General features: G+C 47.5%; 6 protein-coding genes across 6 annotated transcripts; 3 read left to right on the top strand and 3 right to left on the bottom strand.

Annotated features, from left to right (window-relative positions):
- The first annotated feature begins 847 nt into the window (after positions 1-847).
- BJ212DRAFT_1362160 (uncharacterized protein) lies at positions 848-1,537 on the top strand. The gene has a single exon (XM_041335937.1). It carries the CDS (start codon positions 895-897, stop codon positions 1,159-1,161), a length of 267 nt encoding a protein of 88 aa, XP_041192116.1. The 5' UTR covers positions 848-894; the 3' UTR covers positions 1,162-1,537.
- A 717-nt stretch (positions 1,538-2,254) lies between these two features.
- On the top strand, positions 2,255-2,814 carry BJ212DRAFT_1481959 (uncharacterized protein; the record flags this gene model as incomplete). Its single annotated transcript, XM_041340342.1, has 5 exons — positions 2,255-2,436; positions 2,485-2,491; positions 2,544-2,595; positions 2,652-2,700; positions 2,751-2,814. The coding sequence occupies 5 exons, from the start codon at positions 2,255-2,257 to the stop codon at positions 2,812-2,814; spliced, it is 354 nt and encodes a 117-aa protein (XP_041192115.1).
- Positions 2,815-3,653: 839 nt separating this feature from the next.
- Positions 3,654-4,285, top strand: BJ212DRAFT_1481958 (uncharacterized protein; the record flags this gene model as incomplete). The annotated part of the gene is made up of 6 exons (XM_041340341.1): positions 3,654-3,762; positions 3,816-3,873; positions 3,925-3,956; positions 4,019-4,036; positions 4,087-4,154; positions 4,214-4,285. The coding sequence occupies 6 exons, from the start codon at positions 3,654-3,656 to the stop codon at positions 4,283-4,285; spliced, it is 357 nt and encodes a 118-aa protein (XP_041192114.1).
- An 821-nt stretch (positions 4,286-5,106) lies between these two features.
- Positions 5,107-8,346, bottom strand: BJ212DRAFT_1481957 (PRP1 splicing factor, N-terminal-domain-containing protein; the record flags this gene model as incomplete). Its single annotated transcript, XM_041340340.1, has 10 exons — positions 5,107-5,250; positions 5,300-5,950; positions 6,006-6,264; positions 6,314-6,938; positions 6,989-7,115; positions 7,164-7,460; positions 7,510-7,861; positions 7,930-8,103; positions 8,153-8,221; positions 8,270-8,346. 10 exons carry the CDS (start codon positions 8,344-8,346, stop codon positions 5,107-5,109), a joined length of 2,775 nt encoding a protein of 924 aa, XP_041192113.1.
- A 326-nt stretch (positions 8,347-8,672) lies between these two features.
- Positions 8,673-9,776, bottom strand: BJ212DRAFT_352248 (uncharacterized protein). Its single transcript, XM_041342994.1, has 5 exons — positions 9,303-9,776; positions 9,168-9,251; positions 9,089-9,118; positions 8,919-9,038; positions 8,673-8,867 (listed from the first exon to the last, which is right to left on the bottom strand). The coding sequence occupies exons 1-5, from the start codon at positions 9,636-9,638 to the stop codon at positions 8,820-8,822; spliced, it is 618 nt and encodes a 205-aa protein (XP_041192112.1). The 5' UTR covers positions 9,639-9,776; the 3' UTR covers positions 8,673-8,819.
- Positions 9,777-10,569: 793 nt separating this feature from the next.
- BJ212DRAFT_1273709 (uncharacterized protein) lies at positions 10,570-11,333 on the bottom strand (the record flags this gene model as incomplete). The annotated part of the gene is made up of 2 exons (XM_041331113.1): positions 10,570-11,127; positions 11,187-11,333. The coding sequence occupies 2 exons, from the start codon at positions 11,331-11,333 to the stop codon at positions 10,570-10,572; spliced, it is 705 nt and encodes a 234-aa protein (XP_041192111.1).
- Positions 11,334-11,824: the final 491 nt, after the last annotated feature.

Below are 11,824 nucleotides of genomic sequence, written 5' to 3'. Positions count from 1 at the left end.
GGATCTGATGCTAGATACATATTGACAGTTCTACTTTTTCTTGTTGCCACTGCGCGAGTCGTATGCAGGTCCTGTCAGTGATACATGCCCTCCTCGTTGATCGAGATTCTTCTATCACCTCTGTCAATGGTACGGCACTTTTGATATCCTCAGCTACCTTTGCAAGACCTTCTCATCGTTGGAGGGGGCATTGAAAATAGCAAGGCAAGGAAGCTACACGACGTCCTAGGGTTCTGAGATGCAGGTTCGACTGCAGACAGTTCGTGCGTTGCGATAAGAGATTGTTTGGTTACTGCTCTGGAAGGAAGACCCATGATGCAGTGTGAACGGATTACTCACAGCGCTTCAGAAGCTTCAAATTTCATGCAGTCTGGAACCAGCAAGGCGGGCCATCCTTTTGCGGCAACTCCAAGGCCCTATATTTCTCCTCTGGGCATGTTAGTTAGTTGTACATTACGGCGAAGACAATACTAATGCATCAACCTAGTGTATCACCTCTGAGGTCTGACTAGGCGAAATTCCGTGTAGCAGGAAACGTCCGTCCGCAATCTGGCATCTCCAGAAACTTATAACCCTGTTTAACGGCTTGCCAGATCAGCTAGTCCTGTCCTACCACATATCTACAGAATTTCACCATCACGATTATAATTCCAATCCGAGTATACTTCTCTTCCAACCGAATCTTATTGATTGGCCCGGAGGGATCAATGATCACATCACACGCTATCGCAACCGTCGCGTTCATCGTTGAAAATGCAGAACAAATAGCATCGCAAGTTGGAATGCAACGCCTTCATTAATATCCATTATCATTAAGATATCAAACTTAATCAAGGTCTGTCAAGGTCTGTAATAGTCTGTAATCCGTAACTAATATTGACTGGTATCATCTTAATGAAAAGCCTCCCACGTACTACTCCACCTCCCAGGACGCCTGCCTTTGCTCTTTCTGGGCGCAAGGATGATCCTGTGTTAAAAACCGAGGGTGTCTTGCAACAAGAGTTATTAGCACTATTCCGTACCTCCAACCCTGGCAACATCAAATACTACTGGTACTCTTTATGGGCCCACACCTCCACCGATCTTGCTGCGGACGTCCCAAATCTGTTGGTCGCGCCGCAGTTCCCCGTTTGGTTCGTTCCAGAATGGCAAAGAAGATGACGAAGACCATATTTGAAACAAGTGAGTTAAATCACGAAATCCAAGTACTATTCTTAAACTATGGTAGCATAAGCTTGAGCAAACGTTACACGAGTGACGATACTACTGGATTCTAGTCAGTTCGGATTCGGACAATACACATGCCACAATCATTATGCGATATTAAAGAACCGAAGTAGATGGTAAGACTGAGCACGTACAAGTCAGTCTCTGAGTGGGGTCTTCCCCTTGTTCCGTTGTTCGGTAGAACGCGGAGAAGAGAGGCGTCAGTCACATGATTGAGTTATACGAGTCGTTGGATTTGGATGCCGAGACTCGTATTGACGACGCAGAATTCTCGAAGGCTTAAATGACAAGTTTGCAGGCCTTAGCCAATCAGATGTGATTATATAATATTTTCACGTTCTTTCAATGTTGGACTAGATATTCACCAACTTTTGCGGACTTTTGGCGACTGGCAGAGCACTGAGCCATATTTTTAATGCATATATAGTATCCAACGTTCCGTACGCTGACCGAGTTGGTAAACATGTACGTTGTGTGAATCATGTTTTCTGCAGAATAGTACTTACCTCGAGCGATTTCCGCTCGTCCGACAGGCTTGAAAATCTCACGAGTCGTTCCCAGAGTTAGGTCACAGTCCATGTGAGCAGGCGTTAGTGGATTGCAAGATAGTTCAGGTGTTCCGATAAAGTGGGTCTTGCATAATGGGCTATCAACTTACGAAGTATGATCATATTAGACTTCTGAGCCAGCTTCGGGAAACTGGATTGCGCAAGATAATTTTCCGTTCGTGCGAGACTGCTATGGAGCAACGTAGGGACTGGTCATTCTTGCACATGAAGCCCACTGTTTCCTTGAGGAAGTTTTGTCCTTTTGCTTGTTATCGCTGTTGAATCATCATGCGGCCATGTTGTGTTCTTTTTTGGTTATTGATTTGGCCATGACGATGTTGCGCCTTCCTCAAGTGCTCTCGCTACGTTTTGGACAGACGTGTCAGAGTGCGGCGATTCACTTATATTTAAATGTGTACCGTGAGCGCAGTGTGGTCACTACGGCCCCGTGCAACGGTGTCACCTGTCTCAGTCCACGGATGACGGTCGAAACCAAACCTCAAACGCTTTGTATGGAACCCCAGGCTTCCCAAGACTCGGACAACGAGGGGTCAAAGGTGCTGGACATCGAATCCTCAGTCTCTAAGGACTCCGCCCTTTCTTCGCGCATGGATGATTTTCCAGAAGGTGGTCTTGCAGCTTGGTCCACTGCCTTTGGGTCGTAAGAAGACTCAACTTCAGACGGCAAGCTGACTCTTGATTTTCTTAGGTTTCTTGTACTTTTCTGTGGTTGTTGTGGTTGAGTATTGCACACTATTATTGGTCAAGAATGGCGCTCTGAAGGCCAAAAGCCGCACCACCTTATTTGGTGTATACGAAGGTGTTGCTATACACGAAAGTGAGGATGGAACTTTATTTAAACGACTTGCCTTCCAGACTTCTGTACTCAGTATTACCTCACAAATGAGACATCATTTGCCATTTCGTGAGTTCTACAGGCTTCTCTATCATGAGTATCCTCATGGTCACTTGCAGATCCATCGGGAGCTTTAATGCAATTTTAGGTACCTCTGTGAGCCTTATAGCGAGCTCTGTGTGACCGAGGTTATTTGTGGGTCTAAATCCAGATGTGTTGGAGACGATACTTAGCAGGCTTAACCAGCTACTATCTTGTCATCACCAGGTCACTCTTGCAGAGATTATCACTCTTCATACTATCATCGACGAAGCCTGATAAATACTACCAGGTAACGCCCACCGGCTTTCAGACGGTTTCGTTTTCTAACGCCGTATAGATATCCCTTACTCGAGGCTTAGGCTCGGGTATCGCACTGGGGCTCCTGTGCGTCCCAAGTCTTGCTGTCGCCTCGCATTATTTCAAACGGAAACGCACGCTAGTGATGACGTTCGTTGCTTTTGGTTCATCGCTGGGTGCTATCATTCATTCAATTAATAATTATGTTCAATAACCTTCCTGAATGGGCACTTTGGCTTTGCCGATGGCGTACGTGCAAGTACAGGGTTGGTTAGCGCGCTCTTTTTTATTGCATGCTTATGTATGCGAACTCGCCTTGATCCACCGACCACACGACACCAGTGAATTATATTGCGGCAGCTAGAAAATGTCTTCGTGATATTCCGTTTACTTTTACACTGGCAGGGTGAGACAATTCTTCTCGAATTTTCCAAATGACTAATTTGTGTGCAGGGCCTTTCTTGTCCAGACTGGCTTCTACTACGCTTTATTCTTTCTTCAACTTGACTCTATCAAGCACGGTATCAGCATCATCTTTTCGTTTTACTCTGTGAGATCCAGCATCACACAAGCGGTTCCCCTGCTGATATGTTCACTAGCTTGTGATTTTAAATGCGTCCAGTTGTGTGGGACGAGTTACTTCAGGGTACACCGCAGCATATATAGGAGTCCCAAACTTAACCATGATTTCAGCAATTTCGTGCGGATTGACAATTTTGGGCGCCATTGGATTGAGTGGCCTGACTAGCGTCGCTATTCTTGGTGTGCTTTACGGCTATTTTTCGGGGGTGTGTAAGTAGTTTTCCGTTTCACCACATGGTTGAGGGTGTTGATCGATCATACAGGTACCACAATGGTGGGCCCACTCGTGGCTGTCCTAGCGCCCAACACCTCTGAGCTTGGGTGAGTGATAGCTTAAGCTTAGTCTGCACGAACTATCTAATCTGGCCACAGCGGGCGGATGGGGATCTGTTTCTTTGTTGGTGGTGAGTAGGATCAGATTCACTTATAGATTCTTTTGAATTTAATTCGCACACATCCACTACAGGATTTGGAAGTTTGATTGGTAGATGCATTCGTGATATTTCTTGTTTCAACTTCTAAATGTTTATCTAGGAACCCCCATATCCGGTGCTCTACTCACCTCTAATTATACTTGGTGGAAACCCGCTCTGTTCTCTGGGGTGAATTGACTGTGGTCGCTGCTTTCTCTATCCATTGATCTCGATTATCCGGATCTCAGATCGCTTCATTGGCTGGTGCCGTGATGTATAGCTCCATGCGTCTCATTTACACCAGAAGAAATCAGTTCTAAGTGAGCGGCTCATCATCGAGCACGAGACAGCGGAAACACACGAGAATCATCAAAGCACAAGAACACGGGACCCGTCTAGGCTGGTTTCGATAGAAGTTGGAGCACGGGCACGAAGCAAACAAACTAAGTGCGTTGTTACAGAATACAAGTAATTACCGCTACACAGCTTGTTGTGTCACCAGAATTGCATTCTACTTACAAGGGATCCCCTTCTGTCGGCTGCAAGAAAGAAAAAATGTTAACAGGAGGTGATAGAGAAACCGCCATCGCATGACATCGATTTTACTCATAACGATGATTCAGGAAAATCAGATCATCAATTGCGATTGCCTGCCATTCACATACCAACATATCCACTTGCGTGAAGCATCTCACAACATCATATTCAGCGAGATCCTGGATATGGAGAAAATGAGTGAAGACCATTGTTTCTTGTGCCCAGCAATGATTGTTCTCTATCTCCTGTCCAGCATTTGTGTACTACATAATGACGCCAACTGTGCTTTGTATCCTGACTTCTGTGGCTCGATGCACGTTTTGGAATTCCGGAGCGATCAAACATAATTTACAACCGTCGTACGCGACCTTATATAATCTGCTGTTATTCTGTAGTGACCCGACCTTTCACTCGTAGGCACAATCCAACTTTATTTACGACCATCTGATCACGGGTACCGTGCAGGATCGTTTGATATTGACACATCTCGGTATACTAGTTCTTTTTCGAGCTCTGACTAGTACAACAACCATAAAAATGCTCATATAATATGACCTGGAGCACAAGGAACAACTATCTCCACAAAAAGTCCTCAAATAAACTTTCATTGCAACGCATCTGCAACCATCGAGAGTAGCTCCTTCGTGCCCTTCCCAACATTCTTGTCATCCTTCGCTATAACCTGCCACGCAGGCCCGTGATGCGGTTCAGCGGCGACGCCCTGTCTAATAACCTCCTCCACGTATTCCTGTAGAAGTAAATTAGTCAGTATCTCAGGTGTATGACAATAGACGCACAGGAGTGCCATGCTGGCGCTCGAACTTGAGCCACCATCCCCAATGGTCTCCGATATCCTTATCCTGCTCTGTAGCTACACTCCTCGAGAACCACTGTCTCGCCTTCTCAATCTTCCTTTCTGCCCAGAACAAGCGCGCAACTGTACATGTGATCAGCGGATTATCCTTGCTTTTCTTCAGTGCATCGACAGAGCGGCTTTTTCTGGTCGGTCGTGGTTCAGCCCATATAGACATCGACCATAAGAGACCGGACGACGGGCATTCCTGTAGGCCACGGGCGAGCATTGCTTTTGCCTGTGCAGCTCCACCGGATCGCTCTTCCACACCAACAGACTCTGCCCACAGAATCTCGTTCGCCGGGTTGACAAGCCGTCCCTTCTCTAGCAATGCGCGAGCTTTGATGCTCCTTCCATCAAGCTCCTCCAGCTTGCTCGCAAGCACCCATAACGTAATCTCCTTCGGGCAAGCTTTAAGGCCAGCAGCATACGAGGCACGCGCAGCGGAGTAATTCTTTTCCATCTGACGGATCTGGCCTTGAATCATGTATAGTTTGGCAAACTTTGGGAATTTAGATAGGGCGGTGGAGACGGTTTCAAGCGCTGCAGCATACTGCCCTTGCTGGCGCTCGAATACAGCAGATTTCATCCAGATCTGAGAAGATACACTCAGATCGGTCGTGGATCAGGTATTGAGATAAAACACTTACCCGCTCAGTATCTGCAACTGTCCGTGCACGCACGAGTAGCTCCCTTGCGACACCCAGCTCACCATTTTCAGCCTCGAGCTTGACCGCGGCAAGCCAGATTTGCTCGCTTTCGGGATTGGCGATAAAAGCTTTTTCGAGGACCTCGCGTGCCGCTGGCACGTCTCCAGCCAGCCACTTCTCTTTGGCTGACATAAGCCAGAGAACTTCTGCCTGAGGGCAATAGTGCACTGCCTGAGAGAGCACTCCATCGAGCGATTCCCTAAAAAAACATTAATACAAGATATACATTCCGCAAAAAATCACCATACTTGGTGCCGTGCGCCTTCTCCAAATCTGCAGCCTTTCTCCACAGATTCCGCTGATCCGGAAAGACTTTGAGCGCATACGCAAGCACGGCCCTCGCAGTCCCGACCATGCCCCTCGCCTCTGCGCTCTCCGCATCGCTAACCCATGTATCTAGCCTGTCTTCCTCCTCGACCTCCATACTCACTGTAGCCTTAATGATTGCCTCGCATGTCCGCGGGCTGCCGTCGCTCTCACACCTCTCCGCCTCCTTGAGCCACTGCTCGCGCGTGAGTAGCACCTGGTGCCGCCGGAGCTCCCGAACACCAAGCTCGATGGTCCTGTCCACCAGATCGAGTGCCTTGTTTTTGGTTTCTGTGGACTTGTCTGGGTCGCCCATAGCCCCTTGCTCAAGTAGGCGGCCAGCAGCAATCCAGATCTCGTGTGACGTAGGAACAGACTTGCGAGCTTTGTTAAGGACAGCTTTGGCGCGTTCAGGGGTTTCGAGACGGGCAAGAGCGAGCCAGAGCTCGACGGAAAGTGGAATCACCTCCACGGCGCGGGAGAGGAGTATGCGAGCGTCAGTAGCTGATTCTTCGAGATTGACGGTTTCCTTCCATAGCCGAACGGAGTTGGGAATATTCTCGAGTGCTGTGTGAAATGTGAGTGAATCTCGGTAAATTCGATGGCAAATTATATACCTTTACGCAAGACGCGTTTCTTCGATTTAGCATCTTGTTCAAGGTCGGCCGCTGCAAGCCAAATCTTGACGCTCTGACCGACATGTTGAACAGCGTTGGCAAGAATGACTTTTGCATCGTCATTATTCTAGAAGGGATATCAGCAATATCGCAGAGGATACCATGGTTCACGTACATGTAACCTTGCGGCCTCAAGCCATACGTCGTCGCTCTTAGGACACTGTTCGCAACCTGCTTTTATGAGTTTCCTTGCAGCAACCATACGACCAGCGTGTTCTTCCAGACATGCAGCTGCAATCCAACCAGGGGCGTGTTTGGGATTTGACTTGACGAGCGAGTCAAACAGCATGCGGGCACGCTTGATGTCGCCAATTTCAGCTTCAGTCTTGAGAACGACGCTATTGAGTGATGTGAGGTAGCCCTTGGGATCAACAGAGGTAGCAGAGCCAGAAGTAGTGGCTGTCCCAGAAATCTACGATGCAATGAGTATGATGCATCAGTACTATGATAAGCAGACGTACTTGATCGAGCTTCAAGGACAAGATCTTATCACGAGCTTGACCGATTTCAACAAAATTGGTCATGGTACCTGTGTCAGCAGGAGTCTCAAGGCCATTGGCTTGTTGTTGTCGAGTGTCCAAGGAATTCTCATATTCAGACTTGGATCGGTCACCGACGATGATGCTGTCAGGAACGACAAAAGTCCTCTCGTCTTTTCGCCGCTTCTTCCTGGTAAGATTACCCACTTCTGGTATGCTCTCCCACTCCTGGTCGGTGACGACGGACAAACCACGCTTCAAGTCGGCGAATTGTTGCTGAATCTTGGGGCGCTCAGCTCGGTGCTTTGCAAGCTCTGCGTTCTCTCTCGCCTCCCTGGATAGAAAAGCAAAGTGAAGCAGCTGAACACAATAAAATGATACAACTAACCGGAAAGCACACACCTACGTGCCCGACGCCGTGAGTCCATCTTCTGATCAACATCATCATATATTTTGTCGGCTTCCTCATCATCTTGTTCATAAGTTGTACCAGCAAATAGGCCATATTCATTGTCGGGGTCTTGGAATTGTTCTGGATCAATTTCGGGCTCCTCACCGCGCCTAGCTTGGGCCTCGCTGTGCAAAGGATGAGTGAAGTCTTCTAAGGAAAGATATTTGAACGCACGCAATAACTTCTGCAGATGGACCCTCTCTGGCAGGTCCGATATCTGAACGAGTCGTGAATCCAGAGGCGCTGTCGTAGCGTTAGGTCGGGGCATCCAATGATATATGAGATACTCACCCTCGACCGAGACCAGCGACATACGATGCCGGGGCCGGCATTGACAGGAATGCAAGCTTGTTTTTGTTTGACGCCATCGTGGTCAATGACAACAGAGCGTTGACGAAAAAGCAGGAGCACGTCGTCGTCGATGAAGCAGGAAATGTGTGATGACTAAGCAAAGCACTGAACAAGGATTTATTCTGGATTGATATCCTGATACAGTCACCTTTATCGGTGGGCCATGCATAAGATTCTACCTTAGTACCTCCATTCATGCATGTTGTAGGTCTCCGTCAGACTTCTAGATAAGTTCACGCGTTGATGGCAGCACATTAATATTTGAAGTCCTTGAGGAATCGCTTCAGTGCTGTGAAAGTGACAAAAAAGTGGTTTTCCTGATCAAGTTGCACAGATGCGTTAGCACGCTCCGTTCAAAAATGTGAAATAAGCCACAATAGAAGAAGTATTCAAAGCATAGGTTACATCATTAAATAGTGTACAAATGTCGAGATAAGAAGCGGAGATAAAGTTGGGTACAAGAAACGACGCTTATCGATAATCGCTTGCTTCAACAACCATGGTCATCGATAAACCATTGCCCGTAGACACCCCAGATCTAACGAGATGTCAGTCGAATGAGAGATAAAGGGAATCCAAATGCACATACATTATTCACGCACGAGTCTGCACCAGAGAATTTCCGGTCTAGGAAATGAGCAGGGGTTGTTGCACAAAACTCCTTATAGTCAGCTAGGAACGGCAAGTTCTCGAGACGTTGCTCGATGTGCTGTAGTAATGATCAATTCAAGTCCCAGAGAACAGCGCATCCGTTCTCACCCTCTTCTTTGAGCCTCTAGCGGAACAGCCCTACGAAGATAGCGGTTAGAATGAGTGAAGAATAACATCTCCAACTTACCATATCTTTATATCCACTCCAGTAGGTAACGCAGTCAGGCTCGTCATGGTTAATGGCGAAATGTCCAAACACCGTGCCTGAGCGCTATATCAAGTCAGACTTCATAATCAGGACTAGCGAGAAATGTCAACCAACATCTTCACATCTAGAGGGCCAGTGGGGCCGGCCATGAATAAACACCGGAGTGGCCATGCAGATTTCCATCCTATGATGGCTCCAACGAGACGCGTTGAGCTCCGCTACGTATTCCTTTGTTGCATAAGTGGTGCAGGAATGAGATTCGATATTGGTCCAAGCGAACTCATTGAGGGGCATAAATGAGAAGAAAACGATGGCAAACACCCCGAAAATGAGCATGGCTCCGAGAATTGTAAAGAAGCAACATCCTGGGCCATTGTTCCGTCGTCGTCCTGCTGGGAGGAGAGGGTCGACTTCATTGTACCTGAAGATGAGTATCAATAACTGCATCATGATTTCGTGTGCTGCGCATCATGCCTTGAACGAATACTAGTAGTGACCTCTATCAAGCATTGAAAGGAACGGGTATAGAATGAAAGCTTACACAGTCCTAGAGGCAGGGATCATTGGTACTACAACGTGTATCGGGGGCTGGCAATGTCCGTAGTGCCTATGAAAATCATGGTCGTATGTGTGTCCTTTATGTGTGTGTCCTTGTGGAGTATAGTCGTGATGGGATGTTTGTGGCATTGAAGCATGATGCTGGTACGCCGGAGGAGGTTGACTGAAGTCACTAAAGTTTAAACGTAACCACGAGGAGCTCAGCACTCGACTATCACGACAGCCTTGTAATCTCACCTGGTATGATGCGACATCGTATCTTTGAGATAGCAAAATTCTGTAAGAGACGCTGGCCATGGGCTGCCTTGCTGCTGCGAGGTTTTCGAATTCGGGAATCGGGGCCGTTGATGACTCGATGCGGTAAGAAGAAAATCCCCAAAAGGCAAGTACAACATCAAGATCCGGAACTAACTCTTTCGTACCCCACACATGATCTGATTGATTATCGATGAGTGCTCTGCATCCTAGTGCAGTTATAGAGGGCATTGAGATTGGTGCGAAAGTTGAACAATGCCACCCAACCTTTGTTTCGAGTTCCCCAATTCAGCTGAACAGTAAATTGCACCACCGTACAGTACAAACCACAAATATATTCAAGGCCTACTGAGAAGCGATGTAGCATAATTTTAAGCAGAAGGAGATTGTGCCAAAGAACACAAGCGGAACCCTAGAATGCACATAAGAGCTATCTATGTGTAGATATAAATTCTAAATCGTGAGGAATCGATTGTCTAAAATGAGTTGCTAGTAGTGAGTCGTGACGAGACAGGAAAGGAAACAGGCTTCAAGGCAAACTGATCTACCGATGATGCACGCCACTAGCTCACAGCAATCCCGGCACAAACCAGAACTTTACTTCGGCAGCATATGCATCCCACTCTGACGCGGATAATTTACGAAGCTCACCATCCTCTGCGTACGCACGGCTCACACCTACTGACAACGCCCAAACCCACCACATAGCCCCTAGCAATGCGGAGCTGAAAGGTCCGAGGATGCCACATTCGATTGCCCAGCTCCCGGGAGTTAGATGCGAGAAGGCAATACCCGCAACCAACAACAAGGAGCCAGTGTACGCTGGGTGCCGGACATATTTGTAAAATCCAGATGTCACAAGCTTGTGCCCAGGGTACAGGGTGAGATCGAAGGTGAACAAGTGGCCGAGCTCGTGGAAACAGCGCACACGGATGAACATCCCGAGAGCAGCCATCATGACTCCGAGTAAGAACACGGGAGTGACTAAATGTTGCGTGCGCTGTGCAGGACATAATACTGAGTCGAGACGACCTGACGACTGCGTTGACAACAACGATCCACAAAAATAGTGGATTGTCGAAATTGCTTCATATGAAGCACTCAACCATAGAATTATTGTGTGGACCTGAATAAAATACAATTTTTGATTAGACACGACAGCTACAATGTCACTAGCTAGCTTACCTTGAAGATCAATGGAGCAACTTGCAAAACGGATGCCTCTTCAGTGTGATAGCGCCATTTTGCTGGCGTTTTATTAGGTGGAGTAAATGCGATCTGGTTACAGAATGCTTGCACAAGGACAAGGAAAGAACGCAGAAGAAGAGACATTGCGAGCTATGCTGGGTAACGAGTGATCGAGCATGAGATGCCCTTTATATCGGAGAACCGGATACACAGTGCGGCACAACAGGACAGACAATACACTCACAGGGGGTTAGCCGGCAAGGTGTGTCAAACAAAGTTTGAAACTAATTCAAGCTGTGACTACGAGTTCGTGTCGATGGCATCAAACCGAGGAGGTACGGCTTTGCGGTGCTGCGGCTTGTTGCGCCATAAACGTTATCTAGATTGCATGCATTATGGAGAAGCCCAGAGGACTGGTGAGCACTCCATTGGAATTGATTATGCTAAAGAAATTTTATGCTTGCCAGATTTGTATCCGCAAAAAGTGGGTAGTTAAAACGTGCATCATATCTCGTTTGGGTGACAGCGCACGATGAGATGACCCGCGGGTGTGGTGCGTCCAGTAGAAACTCCAAGCTGGTATATCAGTATGGAAGCTTGGGCAGGTGAAAACCTGTAATTTCCTTTGTATGTCA

Source organism: Suillus subaureus (genome assembly GCF_016647635.1).
Source record: "Suillus subaureus strain MN1 chromosome Unknown BJ212scaffold_20, whole genome shotgun sequence".
Taxonomy (NCBI): domain Eukaryota; kingdom Fungi; phylum Basidiomycota; class Agaricomycetes; order Boletales; family Suillaceae; genus Suillus; species Suillus subaureus.
Note: the sequence above shows the minus strand (reverse complement) of the source record. Positions and strands in the feature narration are given on the sequence as shown.

What these genes read in the sequence shown, in the direction of transcription:
- BJ212DRAFT_352248 (XM_041342994.1), bottom strand. Translation starts at nt 9,638, where the DNA reads ATGATGCAGTTATTGATACTCATCTTCAGGTACAATGAAGTCGACCCT. An exon ending in GGCCCTCTAGATGTGAAGAT is followed by an intron (nt 9,252 to 9,302) that starts GTTGGTTGACAT and finishes GACTTGATATAG; the next exon opens with CGCTCAGGCACGGTGTTTGG. An exon ending in CTAGAGGCTCAAAGAAGAGG is followed by an intron (nt 9,039 to 9,088) that starts GTGAGAACGGAT and finishes TCATTACTACAG; the next exon opens with CACATCGAGCAACGTCTCGA.
- BJ212DRAFT_1362160 (XM_041335937.1), top strand. Translation starts at nt 895, where the DNA reads ATGAAAAGCCTCCCACGTACTACTCCACCTCCCAGGACGCCTGCCTTT.